At 38.9% G+C, this 15,495-nt stretch overlaps 2 protein-coding genes across 2 annotated transcripts; one reads left to right on the forward strand and one right to left on the reverse strand.

The window, feature by feature from the left end:
• Positions 1-1,818: 1,818 nt before the first annotated feature.
• On the forward strand, positions 1,819-6,682 carry zgc:56585 (uncharacterized protein LOC393297 homolog). Its single transcript, XM_024265829.2, has 7 exons — positions 1,819-1,911; positions 3,812-3,935; positions 4,215-4,321; positions 4,493-4,589; positions 5,464-5,540; positions 6,095-6,252; positions 6,329-6,682. Exons 1-7 carry the CDS (start codon positions 1,819-1,821, stop codon positions 6,447-6,449), a joined length of 777 nt encoding a protein of 258 aa, XP_024121597.1. The 3' UTR covers positions 6,450-6,682.
• LOC112142761 (15-hydroxyprostaglandin dehydrogenase [NAD(+)]) lies at positions 6,035-14,638 on the reverse strand. Its single transcript, XM_024266330.2, has 8 exons — positions 14,435-14,638; positions 13,943-14,088; positions 13,562-13,685; positions 13,353-13,459; positions 13,180-13,276; positions 13,034-13,110; positions 12,808-12,959; positions 6,035-8,047 (listed from the first exon to the last, which is right to left on the reverse strand). The coding sequence occupies exons 2-8, from the start codon at positions 14,033-14,035 to the stop codon at positions 7,930-7,932; spliced, it is 768 nt and encodes a 255-aa protein (XP_024122098.1). The 5' UTR covers positions 14,036-14,088; positions 14,435-14,638; the 3' UTR covers positions 6,035-7,929.
• Positions 14,639-15,495: the final 857 nt, after the last annotated feature.

Here is a 15,495-nt window from a genome sequence, read left to right on the forward strand (position 1 = left end):
ATAAAGCTAAAGTCCGCTAGCTTGATGCTAACGTTTAATGGAATTTCCCATAGAGTGGCTAATGCTAACGTTTGGTGGCCCTGAACTTTATTGCTGATGAGCATCTTTATTTACTCACAGGTATAACGTTTCCAAACTCTTTTAAGAAACATCTTTTAAAGTAACACAGTTTTATGCTCATATTTTCCTCGTCTTCTGGAATAAGGTGTAATGCTCAGTGCAATCGCCACCTAGTGGCCAAACTGAAACGCTCTCCAGGAGAGGCAGAACAATGTTTACAATGTTAATGATCTGAAGATTTTTGTTAGAACTTCTCCTTTTGAGAAACCATGTAATACTGTATGATAATAACAATCTCATTATTTTAATAATAAATGTAAGTAATAAATAGATAGATTAATCAAAATGAATTAATAATAAATTAATAAAACATATAGTAGATGATTAATGTGTTTCTAAACAAATGTGTAAAAGTGTGTAATCTCAAAATTGAATTGCATTGAGGAATTGAAAAAAATCAGAATCCGATCGTTTATTGAATTTATAATGGATACCCAGCCCTACATCTACCTTCTTTTTTACGCTTTTGGGACAAAATACGAGTGTGGAAAACCAAATTAACGACGGCTGAAACCAAGGAAACACATTCTGGCAGGGGGAACGTACCTTAGCACAACACCGGCTACCTGAATGTGATTATAACAATCGATAATATTGTGGTGTTTTTACCATGTTCTTGTGAAATGTTTCAGATGATGGAGGACACATTTATAAACTAAATTAAGATCTGAGTATTTCTTTATTAAAATTGTTGTGAATCAGAAGCACTTAAAAAAAGGCTTTTTGAAAAAGGTCATATTTGTGTTTAGGATAATTCACAGGCCCAGCGACAAACTCTAAGCTCCATTCTGATGCATCCACTTGTAAACAAAAAGATCCATGAACGTCTTTGTTTTCTTCGTCTAAGCTGCCATCCGGCTCAAAAGTGTACGGCTGGAGAGCTCCAGTTTTACTCGTCATTTTTTGGCACCATTAATGTCAGGTAATAGCTCAGTTATGAGCGACGGGAAAGGGGGTGGGGTTGCTTAAACTCCTACTGCTCTGCAGAAACTGTGTCTCATAGAAAAATGACATGTTTTTTATGACTAAAAACAGTATAATCATAATTTAAATATCACACTTTTGCCATCGATTAAAAGAACATAGGAGTGGGACCTTATAAAGTGTGCATGAACTAAATTAGAAAGGGAGTCACTTTCATGCAGCTCTCTGCCTCCACCTAGTGGCTGTGAAACGCCACTGCATGTTTCTACAGATGTTTTCTGGAGCCCCTTTAAAAATGACGGAATAATTCAAGTATCAACAAGTATAGTTAATAAATGAATAAAGAATCCGACATCACAAGCCTCGTTTGACATTTCATTGTAACATAAACCAATTAATAGTCAAACTGTGAGGAGAAAGTGAGAAAAATCTTTATACATCATGCAGACAAGCAGCGTTTTTTATTAAAAAATGATTTTGAGAAACCAAATTTTCTTTCTTTTTAAATGAGTTTCTTTGCCTGGTCTTTGTTGATTAGGTTTAGATATATACTAATCTGTTGAACCAGATAAACAGTACAGTGTCTGACTAACATACACTTTGCCCCTTTTCGCTCCTGAACACAGACAAAAACAACTGTTTGCTTTGAGCTTCTGGCTCATCCAGATCCGGCATGCATGGACCCGCATTGCAGGGTGTGAGCGGGCGGTGACAAGCGTCCCTCCGTGAGAGTGTCACTTCCTGCAGCCTCGGACTGGACCTGTAGTGCTGGAAATGGCTCTGACCGGCAAGAGCGCAGTGGTGACCGGAGCGGCGGGGGGCATCGGGAAGGGACTGAGCGAGGTTCTCCTGCGGAACGGGGCCAAGGTAGGACTGTGTGACTGTAGTTGTTTGTTCTGGACACGGAGAGATGAGGGAAAAGTAAAAACAAAGATGCGCTCCACACTTCCTCTTTGATTCATCTCTGTGCGTAAAAGTCAAAAGGTTCATGCGTAAATTGAGCATTTATGGCTCAACTTTTTGGCCCCAAATTAATTCAACCTGTAAGAGAAGTTCTTTTTTTTTTCCCAAGGTGAACTTGAAACTTGAACCTGAAAGCAACTAACACAAAACAGGAACATATGGTCTTTAGTTCTGTAAGGTGGAACAGTTCCATTCTTTGTTTATTATGCTGCTGTAAAGCAAAACTGCTTACGTTTTTTTATTATTACTTTTAATCAAAATGCATAGAAACAACAGACCTTTCATCCAAAACCGGACACTTAAAAGTCATCTTTGTGACTAAAATGTATGTGGAGGAGAATCATGGAGGATTTTTTGCAACGTTGTCAGTTCCTGGCTGCACAAATCGTATTTTCATATAACAAACTACACTTAATAAAACTTTTTTAAAGCTATTTTGGTTGTTTTGGTGTTGGCTCCTAAACTCTGGAATAAACTGCACGAGCTTCTACTGAGTCTTAGTTTCTGTCTAGCTGACCTTTTATTAGGTTTTAAATTCTTGTTTTCTTTGCTTTTATCTGTTTTATTTTTTCTCATTGTATTCTTTGTTGGTTTGACCTTGTGTACAGCACTTGGTGATGGAATTTACTGTAGAAATGAAGAAAAGAGATAAGACGCTTTATCTTTTTCTTAAGAATTAATCAGAAATGTAGCAGGTTAAGTCACTAAACGTTCCAAGTTATTTTTAGATTATTATCCTGCCTGTATTTATGTTTCCGGTTTTCAGTTCTTCATTATCAGGTCATCTGCTTCATCACTCTTTTTGTTTCATTTCATGGTTTTGTCTCAGTTTGTGTTTATTTATTTAAACTCCTGCATTTTAGTGCTCTTCACCTTTCTGACATAAGGGAGCTGGTAACTGATCGACTATGGTTAACATAAACTTAAAGTTGATAATTTGTCTGCGACGTATTCCTCTGCAGTTTGTTCTTTAATTTGAAAAATGTAAATAAACTCAGTTTACGTGGAAAGTTACAGGAAAGTTACAGGAAAGAAATTATTAAATTAGCTGTAGAAGAGGACCCAAGAAAGAGCCTTGAGGTACACAAACAAGCAAGCAAACAAACTAACAAACAAACTAAACTGGAAACTAAAACCCAGATCATCACACTACCACCTCCATGTTTGACTGTTACTATAAGTTTTTTTAAATTTAAATGCTGCTCCCTTGACTCCAGATGTAACGTATAAAGGACAATCCAGGTGTTTCATTTCTGAATTCTTCCATTAATCCATTTTTTCATTGCTGAATCGTGAACTCTGACCTTTACTGATCAAACCACAGCTGCAGTTTTCCTTTTGATCTCCTGGATCGATCCGTGTTGAGTTATTGGAGTAAAAGGTGTACCTGGAGATCAATGTAGTCCTTAAGTTTTTGTAACTTCTTATAGACTAACTCTTGTTTGGGATTTATTTTCTTACTTTTTTAAAAACATTATTCTGCTGTGTTTCCTTCTTATATACAAACTTTTTTGTTGTTTCTTGGTATGAAAGTGTTCAGGTCTGAGTTTGACACAAAAAACTGGACTCAACAACTTTCCAAGAATTATGGAAAATCAAAGTTCTGTCATGATTTATTTCAAATCAATATGGATTTTAAGTGAAGTCTGCTGACTTTTTATGTATTTTTTATCATCTGATTCAACATATTGTGACAAATATACAAAGTAAAAAAGAGATTATTGAAAAAATCGATTTACAACCTATATGTCAGTTTATATTTGAAAAAAAATGAAGATAATTCAAACATTCCTCATCCGTGCAGGTGGCCCTCCTGGATGTGAATGAATCTGCTGGACAGAGTCTAATGGAGTCCCTGAATCAGAAACACGGAACAGGAAGCGCCTTATTCCTGAAATGTGACGTGGAGTCAGAGGAGCAGCTTAGAGGTAAACCACACAAAGAAACAGAATTACAGATTAAGTTTTACCAAAATAAGAGCACCGTTCAGGACAAAGAGTCCTATCAGGTGACTGGTAATCAGATGGAGGAACACGTCTCTCAACGTTTTCTTTGAGGTTTCGCTTCTTTAATGACAGTTTGGGTGGATGAATGAAACTTGAGATGAAGGAAAAATAGTATGAATTCCAGTTTTTTCATCAATTTAGCTGGTTTTCATCTGAAACCATCATGTTTGAGTGATGTCCCCCAACTTCTTTTTTTTTTAGCTGCTTTTCAGAAAGCAGTAGAAACCTTTGGAGGAATCGACATCTTGTGCAACAATGCCGGCGTTATGAATGAGACCGCGTGGGAAAAGACAGTGTCCATAAACCTGGTAAGAACAGCACATCCTGTCTGCATTTCCCTTTAACTGCTAAAGACTTCCTTATTTTCTTGGTTGCAGACAATAAGTTTCTAACTTTATTCGAAACCTCAGTAATTAATGAAACCATCTCTTGTAAACAAACATTTGTTAGTAACTGTTGAAACACAAACTCTGTCATAGATGAGCGTCATTAGAGCAAGTTACATCGCTCTGGAGCACATGAGCAAGTTAAACGGAGGTAGAGGAGGAGTCATCGTCCAGACGGCGTCTATGGCGGGTAAATCCATATCATCAGTTTCTCTAAAAAGCATCATGGAACGGCAAAAGAAATAATCAGTGTAATCTAACAAAAAAGATGACAAACTATGACCAAAAAAGAAAAGAAAACAGAAAAAAAATTATGATCGGAGCTGGTTTAAAAGCAGATAAATAAGATCAAATCTTTTAGAAAAAGGAAAAAATATGCTTTAAAAAACCACGAACGGATACAAACACCAAATAAATTCTGGAATTAGCAACAATAACCTCAATTTAGCTGAAGTGACTTTTATTTTCTTGTGTTTTTTTTATTCTACTACAAGCTACATACTGCTTTATTTTGAACTAATATACATTTCGATGTCTTTTTAAAATAGTTTTACCTGTTTTGAATGATTATTATTGCATAAATGATGAACTGTTGTTTAACTATCATTATTACATTACAATATGATAAAACAAAAGAGAAGATCTAAAGTCAAACAATCCAACAGGGATAATATTTAATTTTCTTATTTAGAAACCAGAAAACTCTTTTGCATTAACTGTCACTGTTAAGGTGGTTTAAAAAAAATATTAACTTCTTCAATAGAAAAAATGTCTTAGTAAAAACAAGTGAAAAAATATTGAATGCAAAACATTTTTCCTTAATATAAGTAAATAATTCTGCTAGTTAAACTACAATAATTTGGATAGATTTCTTAAAATAAACAGTAATGTTTAGTTCTTTTAGGACAAAATGTAATCTTTAAATAAGCTATAGACACTCATTTTTAGATCTGTTGTTCTGGTAGTTGGAAATATTACATCAGTAATGTAATGTAATTTGGTAAAACAGGAAATCAGAGATTCTGAATCTCATGGATCTGTTGCTCCTCCTTAATTTAATCCAGGTTTGGGTCCGTTTCCCAGCTGTCCCGTCTACACGGCCACAAAGAGCGGCGTGGTGGGCTTCACACGAGCCATGGCGGTGAGGAACCTTTCACAGATTATCCTTTAATTACACAAAAAACAGTTTTTTACATCATCATTAGGGATATAGCAATTCAGTGAAGCCACGACTCGAGAGAAACCGATTTTTCAATTTTCTGAATCGATGAATATGTTGACAAGTTTATATCATTTCTCTACCGAGAAAATGCTGTATTTTAAAATACAAATGAAGAAATCACTTTAAGTGATAATTAGATTTAATTTAGAGGGTTTTTGTTGTAAACTGGTCAGTGTACTCTCTGTGAATTGATGTTTTGTTATTCTTGATTTATAAATGAGCAGATTTGTGAGTTTGCATTATATTTGTATCTATTTAATGTGTTCATCCTCAAAACAGGCAGGAATTCTACTTTTTTATATATATAAATGAATAACCCTTTAACATCGGAGCTCTAGTGTTTATTTGATTTACTGTGACTTTTCAGTTGTTAACATGGAAATTCCAGCAGATTCTGAAGGAGAAAGCGCTGATTTTTTTGGCTTCAGCTGGATTCCTTAAAATGATGCGAGTGTTTGATCGTCTTCCACCAGGTTGCCTCTGAGGTGTCGGGGTACGGCATTCGCTTCAACGCTCTTTGTCCAACTTTTGTCCAAACTGAAATGATAACCAACATCTCTGGTAAACTGGGGCAGTTCACTCACCTGACTGGAATGGCCGTGAAGTTAACAGAAAAACTGGGAATTTTGAGGTATGAGTTTTCTTTTTTGGTGCCTCTCAAACTTCCCTAGCCAGCGTTTGACCCTATTGTGACCTCAACTTCACAGTGTGTCTGAGGTGGCCGAGAGTCTCCTGGAGCTGGTGACGGACGAGACCAAGAATGGGGAGGCGCTCATGATTCTCACCCAAGGAAAGGCGTACATGCAGTTTCCATCACTCTCTAAGTAGTGCGTCATGCTGGAGAAATACGTCTAATGCTGCTGTTCCATCATATCCAAGGTCTTTCTACTGTAGCTCTACATTTAAAAAAATCTATCATTTTTGTCTTACTCTAAATCTTTACTCCCAGGTGTTGATTTATGTGTCATTTATTTGTTTTTCTCAGTCTTGTAATGATCTAAACACTTAGTGGAAAACTGCAAAACAACACGAAAGGCAAATAAACACAATTTAATAAAAGATTTTTATGGCTGGAGGGTTTTTGAGGCGTAGAAACTTGTCTCGCTCCACATCACTAAAAAAATGAAACTTGATCCAGATTCTTGCTTCACATTTGTGGATTTGGTTTAGTTTCCATGCTAGTATCAACAATTCTAGTGACATGTTTTCAGTTTTTCTTCAAGATGACAATTCAGTGTTTTAAAAATATTTGATTCATTGGAACATCTTAAGTTAAATTGTTCAAAGTTTCTGGTAAAAATGCAAAGAAAGTTACCATAAAATCCTTCTCTTCAAGCTGGAAAAGTGCACAAGATCATCAGGAATAGTCCACAGATGTGTCCATCTGAGACTCCATTTATACAAAGTGCTTTAGGGTTTGAATTGGTTCTGATCAAGCTAACTAACCATGCTCAAAGTCACCACTACGCAGATGATACTCACCTCTACGCTACTGTCAAAGAGCCAGACACCCTTGATTTTCTGGATGCAGTCAAAGCTTTATTTTGTTAAGACAAGACAGAAGTTACAAGAAGAAAAGAGGGAAAGTTTTCTGAGAATTCATCTGAAGAAGAAACTAGGGGCAAGAGCCTAACGATACAATACATATCGCGAAATCTGGGTCACGATACAGTATGTATCCCTAGACTGTACAACCACAATTTTTCATTATTTTTTTTAAAGAATATGACTTAGAAAAAACTCTACCTGAATATTAATTCATTGTAATAAAATGGTCAAATTCATTTTATCTAATAATCACAACACTAACTGTATCTCATATACAAGTTGCTTTTACTCAAGCAAATCAATCAATTAAATATCGGCATGTCAGCATTTTAAATCGATACAAGTATTGCCAAATTAAGTATAGCGATATATCGTGAAATCATTTTTTTTTCCTACGACACAGAAATAAATTTGAAACCCAAGTGCCATTGGTTGAAAATGGATCATGAAGAAGAAATTAATAATTGGGGTTTGTGTCCAGTCGGAATGATTAGACACCAAGTATTTTGTACATTGGAAAAGAACTGTGAAAGAAAACTTCTGGAGTGAGATTGGCAATATTTGCACCGCTTCAACATTTCGTACTAAGCTGTGAGTACATGCACTTAGATCAGGTATTACACATATCACACGTAGCATTTCTTGGGCAGACTGTATGAAGTCAGTTTGAATACTACAGCTTATTTGAAACTGAGTCTTGACAGATTAAAGAAACAGAATTAAACTGGCTACTTCCATGATGTTGTGGTACCAAAGACTACTAGAGATTTTGAGGAAAAGTCACGCATTTTCTCCCGCTTTGGCCCAGCAAGACGGTTTCTCCGTTCTTCATCTCATCCGTCACCAGATCAAGGATGCACTCGGCCACCTCAGATGGACTGAAACGAAAAATAAACACCTGTTTATGAGAATGTTGAGGCTTTAACCACAAACCAAGCAAAAGAGGTAAAATACAGACTTCTTGTTGATTTTACAATAATCTGAGCCCCGAATTCAGCAGATGTGATGACAGCAAGAGCATGAATCTGATGCTGGTGTGACATAGATACACATCAAACTTTGGAGAAACACACTCAGACTTAATTAAACTTTTAACCAGCTGTGCCAGAGTTTATCAAAGCAAAATCTGGACCACCCATTGAAGCGATGAACTGTTTTCAAGCACCAAACAGAGAAGTCACAATTGCCAAATAAACAGGACTCCAAGTACAAACCGGGCGTATGATGTGCAATCAAGAACGGCCTAAACAAGCATTCTTTAACGAGCTTTTAGTATATGGTGTTTAGACTGGACAGCCACTACCTGTTACTAGCGTATTGCTCCAGGACTTTTCTTTCACAGTTCTATTCCGATATATGAAAGATCTGGTGTCATGTAATTCCGGCTATTTACAAACCACAATTAATAATTTGTCCAACATGATCAATTTTCAGACGGTTGGCACTACTTCTTTTTCTAAAAAGAACAATACCCATAGGTCGAGTATCCAGGTCATGATAAAATTAAAAAAAGTTCCAAAAGTTCAACTGGACAAACTTTCTGATTTGAAGACGCTTGTGTTCTGTCCAACCGGTGTTGATCCAGACTGCAGGGGTGCCCATTCCTGGTCTTTGAGGTCTTCCACCCTACCTGATTACCTGGACCAGGTGTGTTCATTCAATCAGAATGTCAAGACATCTGACTGAATCAGCAGCTAGCAGGACTTGGAGATCTGGAAAACAGGCAGGGTGGTAGCTCTCGAGGACCAGGAATGGGCAGCCTTGAGCTAGAGCATTGATATGTTTTACTCACAGGACAAAACAAGGTGTTGACGTCACTCATAGAAAATGCTTTACCTCCAGCCCTCACAAAATCAGGCCAAAGCCATCCCTGTGGCTTCCTGGTACAGCTGCCGCCATTTTGAAACCCGATGACAGTGATTGGTCCGAGTCGGTCTGAGTCGTGTTTTTAGAGAAACTACTGCCACCATTCATGAATGAGCTTGCTCAAAGTCTCACACCTTCAACTGAAGAGAGAAGTTGTCAATCAAACGTTTGAGGTGGGGCTAGTGGGCACCACATGAGACATCTGATTGGTCAGTTTATAACTTGCAATAAAGAAAAAAATGATTCTACAGTCATTGAGCTAGAGATATTTAACCTCCTCAGTGGACTTTCAGTGCTTTCATGGCCAACGATGTCCCCTAACGACCAAGTCGTTGTCCCCCGTGTCACTGAATTTCAACCCCTGTCCTGGGTTTTACCTCTGGATAACAATGCATATTGTCATGATGAGGATGTTATTTTGAAAACAGGATTGTAAATGGATGAAAGATTGTGTCTGAGTCCACCCATATTTCATTACCAAATCCGAGTCTCTGATTGGTCAAAGATCAATTGATTGAACTTTCAACGTGTGTTCGATGGCCGCTCGTTTGGTATGTAGACCCCATAAATGGACTTGCGTAGTGACATGTGAATTTGGAAGTCCGAAACACTCACATTTGCACAGACTTTACACAGACTTTTCATTAGAAGTGGTTGCTGACATCTTGTGTGTCATGTCTGTGACAATAATCTCCCATATCTTTGGATTGCTCCACTTCTCTCAGAACAAGGGGGCACAAGTGTTTTGTGATGTCTCACCAGAGGACTGGTAGTTTTTACTCACACATTTCTGAAATTCAGTTTCAAAGGCTTCAACGGCCAACTCACAGCACGCCATCTGTACTCCCACAAAGCTAATATAAACTCTGATACAGTAAGTGGAGGTGAGTACTTCTTTAGTCAGTCATGCTGCATGCTGGGTCTTCCCTATATATGACAATGCTTCCTTGCGGTTGACTAAACCAGCCTGTTTTTGTGTGTCACTTCTCTTTCTTGTCAAGAGAACTTCCCCCCCAAAAAACTTTTTTTTTTGTTTCAACTCAGTTTTATCAGACAATCAATGTTCACAATTCCAGCCAGAATTCTATGACACCAAGTCTTTTATATATCGGAGAGGAACTTTGATAGAAAAAGTCTGGAGCAAGATTCTCAAGATTTACACCACTTTGAGATTTCGTGCTAAACCTTTTAAAACTGTAGGTGGTGGACAAGCACTAGTAAATAGTAAATAAAGAACAAGAAGAAGATGCCCCCAATCTCACTTCTGCTTGTCCAGTGTGAACACAATGGATTAAACCACAGACAGTATATAAATATAGTATATAAAGAACTGGAAAGATTATCCCCTCCCCCCTTCATGTTCCAAATAGAAAGTACCCGCTGGTCCTATTTTCTAAACCATTTTGTCCCTTTTGGGGTCTTGGTGTTGCCGGAGCCTAACCCGGCTACTTTTGGGCAAAGGCAGGATAAACCCTGTCCAGGTCACCAGTCTGTTGCAGGGCCACAATCACACACTCACATTTAGAGTTTTAGAGTAACCAGTTCACCTAAGAAGCATGTTTTTGGACGATGGGAGGAAGCCGGAGTCCCCAGAGAAAACCGACGCATGCACGGGGAGAGCATGCAAACTCCACACAGAAAGGTCCACAGTTGAAGATTTTTTTTGTTTCAGGTCCACCAGCCGGGACTTGAACCAGGGGTGCCACCGTGCAGCCTATACCTACTGGTCCCAGAGAGCCAAAATCCCATAGACTTCTATTGAGAAATGAACTGCTGTTTCTCAGTCATTTTTTTTTTCAGAATAACTATTCCAGCTCTGGTACCTAGTTGTAACCAACACATTCTCATCCCCAAGTCATCACATAATGAGGTTTGATTAAGGACCCCTCCATGTCACTTTTTGACATTCTGGGTGTCCCCAACTCGTAGTTTTTTGTTGTACTGGCTGTCAAAATCAAGGGTCCGTAACACTTTGGACGCGGTACCGGATGCAATACCAGATACAGTACCGGATTCGTACTGATCCTCAGTACTGGTTTCCTACCGGTACCCTAACCTTAACCCAGTGCCGGTTCACGTCCGGTACTGCGTCTGGTATCGCGCCCGGTTCGTGCCCAGTACTGCTTCTGGTACCAGCTTCGGTCAGGTACTGCATCTGGTCCAGTGTCGCGTTAGAGTTAGGGTACCAGTACTGGGTTTAAGTATTGGTGTCGTGGTACTAGACCAGTTCTGGTTCGTGTCCCGGAGGCTAGGGACACGTGATTTAATGGGAACAGCCAGTAGACCAAAAAAAAAGACGAGTTGTGGACACCTAAAACATCAAAAAGAAACGCGGAGGGGTCCTAAACCAAACGTCAATATGTGACGACTTGGGAGTGAGAATGTGTTGTTGTAACATGTTCTTGCTAATTCTAAGCTTTTTTTAATGATTTGTTTTTTTTCCATTGCAAGTTATTCAAGTTATAAACTGACCAATCAGATGCCTCAGTAAAAGCATGTGGCCCCCATCTCCAACATTTGAAACATTTGATTGACAGATTCTCCCGAGCATGTTTTCAGTGGAAGGGGTGTGGCTTCCCAGCAAGCTCTCTTCTGATTAGCAAGAGTGGTTGCCATAGAAATGATGACTCAGACTGACTTAGACCAATCACTGCTTATTAACCTCCTCTGGTTCCAAAATAAAGTTAAAGTCCCACTATTTGTCACGCACCTCGGTGTGTGAAATTTGTTCTCCGCATTTGACCCATCCCCTGGGGGAGCGGTGAGCTGCAGACACAGCCGCGCTCGGGAACCATTTGGTGGTTTAACCCCCCAGTCCAACTCCTTAGTGCTGAGTGCCAAGCAGGAAGGCACTGGGTCCCATTTTTAGAGTCTTTGGTATGACTCGGCCGGGATATGAACCCACGACCTTCCAATCTCAGGGCGGACACTCTACCACAAGGCCACTGAGCTGAAATGGCGACTAAATTTACTTCATTGCGTTGGAACCGGAGGTAAAGCATTTTGTCATACCCCGTTTTGTCCAGTAAAATAAGCGTGTTTGAGATAAGCAAGGCGGACCCGGCGCTGCGCAGATCGCCTGCAGCGCGGTGCATGCTGGTTAGTTTCTGTCACCGACGTCAAATACGCGCTGTCACGAAGTATTGCAGGAAAACGGCGGGTTCAAGGCGCCTTCCTAAGCCAGCGCAGCCAGAAAATAGGTACTGCGTTGGCTTCAAGCTGCCTTGAGAACTACAAAACATGCATTGTGGGAAATGGTGTCCAAACAGTTTTTGTAGTTCGATGTGAAATAACTGGCGCTAAATGAAGGAAATCTGTGTATTTTTATACTCTTTTTGGAAGGTAGTGAATCACTGATGAAAAAATGAACAAGATTTGAAATAATCTGTGGTTATGTGTGTTTCTGTTGTCTTTAAAACTAACTTTTTTTTCATGAAATGAACCCCGCGGCTATTTTTTTTATCTACTTTACTCTTTACTTTACTTTTTCTCATAGCATGTTCAAGAACATGCTGATGTGTGACTGTAGGATATTGGACTTTAACATCAAACAAGTGGTGTTTATAGAACTCATGGTACTGTGACCACACAACAAGGATTACCACCACAGACATCTTTGGTCAACATCTAGTTGTCTCCTTGGCAGACCTCTACAACATAAAACCAGCTGATCTGAGTAGATTTTAAGCTGTTTATTGAAATGTGAAAAATATTTTTTTTAATTTAATAAAAGTGAACAGAAGAAGATGCTTTATAAGAAATGAAGACTCACTCCAACGCTCGCTCTGCAGATTTCTGCAGGCCACCAAGCAGGTGGGAGAAGCGTCCAAAGTTTTGAGAAACTGAGGAGAAGAAGTCTGTTTGGACCCGAACAGGGCAGATGACGTTGAACCGGATTCCATATTCGGAACTGCTGGAGGCGGCCTGGACAACAAAAACAACATTTAAAAATGCAAAATGACATAATATTTTGTAAAGAAGAGTGCGTGCATGCTTACTGCCATTGCTCGTGTAAAGGCGACCACTCCATGCTTGGTAGCTGAATAAGCAGGACAGCTGGAGAGGGGCTCAATACCTTCAGCACATAAAGGTTTGATCAGAGTCAAATTTGAGAACTTTATTGTCTTAACAGACAATTCAGTACCTGCAAGAGATGATGTGTTGACCACGACCCCTCCCTGACCTCCGCTTAGCTTGTTCATGTGTTCCAGAGCTGCATAGGTCATCCGGATGACACCGCCCTGCATTACAAACATGCAAATCTGTAGCTATTTTGTGGAATATTCTTAAATAAATAAATAATTAAACGATTCCCACAAGGTTTATGGAGACGGTTTTCTCCCAGTCGTCTTCTTTGAGGATTCCAGCATTGTTGCACAAAATGTTGATGGATCCAAAGGTGTCTATGGTGCTCTGGAGCGCAGCTTGAAAGCAATAAAGAAAAACGTGCAGTTTATAGTTTTTATCTACTCGTAACTTTGTTACTGTTGGCATGTGTTGGCTCACACAAAAACTTTATAGCTGACCTTTTATGTCCTCGTTTGACTCAACGCTGCACTTCATAAACAAAGATCTGTCCTCTCCAAACTGCTGGTCAAGGTCGTTCTTCAAACTCTTCCCTGCGAGTTCATCCACATCCAGCAGGATTACCTGCACACATAAAGGTTGATGAGTAACATGGACGTCTTCATGTCTTTATGATCTTTTACAGCTGCATAAATCTTTCATTTCAGGCTTTTTAACCGAGAGCAAGAAAACTGTTTTTTCTGTAAATTGTAAGTTTTCCATCAAATGGAAAATATTTGTTTCCTTTTTTTATCATTTCTCTTTAGTGCTACTATGTTGCAATCTTTTTTTTTAAGTTTTCATGCAATTAAAGTTGATTTAAATAAAAACCTGTGTTTTACCTTTGCACCATTTTGAAGAAATATCTCGGCGGTCGCTTTTCCGATCCCCTTCGCCGCTCCCGTCACCACCGCCACCTTCCCGCTTAAACTCATCCTGGAAGCTTGGAGCAGCGAAGAAGTCAGACAGGGCTGGCTGTGAGTGAAATCTGAAAATGAGATGGATAAAGTAATGAGTGGGAGGGGTATAGAACTTGAATTTTATCACGTGTGGTAATATAGTAGGAGGCAACTCTTTGATTTCCTGTTTGAATCTTATGTGAATAAAAAGGGAGTAAAAGTGGAGCCAGGTCAGGTGGACGGGTGATTGTGAGGCCAACTAAAACTCCATCAATCCATCCATCCATTTTCAGAATCCGCTGTATTCCTTTCAGGGTCAGGAGCTGGAGCGTGACCCTGAACAGGTCACCAGTCCGTTGTAGGGCCACACACTCACATGCACAGCTAGGAGTAACCAAGTAGCTTAAGCAGCATGTTTTTGGAGAGCATACAAACCCCACACAGAAAGATCCAAAGTAAGGCCTTTTTGTTGAGAGTGCACCACCGTGCAGCCCTAACTGAGTCTCATGAAGAGAATACCATTTTTAAAGTTATTATTGTGCTGCAGGAACTGTGCGGTTTATGCAGCCTTGCACGAGGTGTTCTTCTCCTATTGGTTGGAAGACCCTGCAAGAATTTTCTCATGCCCTGATTGGCCTCTTGGCTTCTGTCAAGGAGAGCAGAGCAAACTGTGTCAGAAGATCCGACTAAAACCAAGTAGGTTCACCTGCTAAAGTGAAAAGTAATTCAACAGGAGTTATACTCATCAGCTGATATAAATATATAAAAATAAGTTGATAGATGGTGACTGATTTATCCTGAGGCCGGGACTCCTCTCTGCTGCGTCTCCTGGAGCTCAAACTGAGCCCACAGCCTGGACAAGTCTGAACTGGAACAGGCCACCCTAACCTGTATCCATATGAGTTTAATTAAGTTATTTACTTTTGGCTCGTCTCACTTGGATAATCCAGTACTTTCTGCAGGGGACTTTGGCTTTATTGGTTTGTTTATCGACTCGTTTTATCTTTTTTTTATTATTATTATTATAAAATTGGAACCACGTTTTTGTCTGGTGTGAACCTGCAACAGCTTTGCCTTACGGCTTGTAACATTAATCAGGTGGTAGATCTCAGGATAAAAGTTTTTTTAAAATGACTCTCACTGTGAGAACTTAAATCAACCTTTTGTCCTTTTTTTAGGTGCTGTTTAAATACATAAAAAACATTTTCTAATGCAAACTAAGTACCAAAAACATAAAAAGATGTATTTTTGTGGTAATGTTCAAGATAGACTTTCTGTTTTTGAAATCATTTTCACCAAATTTTCACAGTTTTCAAAGGATAAAATACTTAGATAAGCCAAAATAAATGTTTTATTATATCTTGAACTCAATAATAATATGGTAACTTTTTTTTTTTCTTAGCAGGAGTTATTTTAAGACAGTTTTTATATCTTCATGTCCCCCACCTCAAGCATCTTTTTTGGACATCATTCGATGACTTTTTTTTACTTCAAAA

This window comes from Oryzias melastigma, linkage group LG14 (genome assembly GCF_002922805.2).
Source record: "Oryzias melastigma strain HK-1 linkage group LG14, ASM292280v2, whole genome shotgun sequence".
Taxonomy (NCBI): Eukaryota; Metazoa; Chordata; class Actinopteri; order Beloniformes; family Adrianichthyidae; genus Oryzias; species Oryzias melastigma.

Coding starts and splice junctions, on each gene's coding strand:
- zgc:56585 (XM_024265829.2), top strand. CDS start 1,819: ATGGCTCTGACCGGCAAGAGCGCAGTGGTGACCGGAGCGGCGGGGGGC. Junction 1,912..3,811: donor TCCTGCGGAACGGGGCCAAG/GTAGGACTGTGT, acceptor TCATCCGTGCAG/GTGGCCCTCCTGGATGTGAA. Junction 4,590..5,463: donor CCAGACGGCGTCTATGGCGG/GTAAATCCATAT, acceptor AATTTAATCCAG/GTTTGGGTCCGTTTCCCAGC.
- LOC112142761 (XM_024266330.2), bottom strand. CDS start 14,035: ATGAGTTTAAGCGGGAAGGTGGCGGTGGTGACGGGAGCGGCGAAGGGG. Junction 13,460..13,561: donor GTCAAACGAGGACATAAAAG/GTCAGCTATAAA, acceptor ATTGCTTTCAAG/CTGCGCTCCAGAGCACCATA. Junction 13,277..13,352: donor AAACCGTCTCCATAAACCTT/GTGGGAATCGTT, acceptor TTTGTAATGCAG/GGCGGTGTCATCCGGATGAC.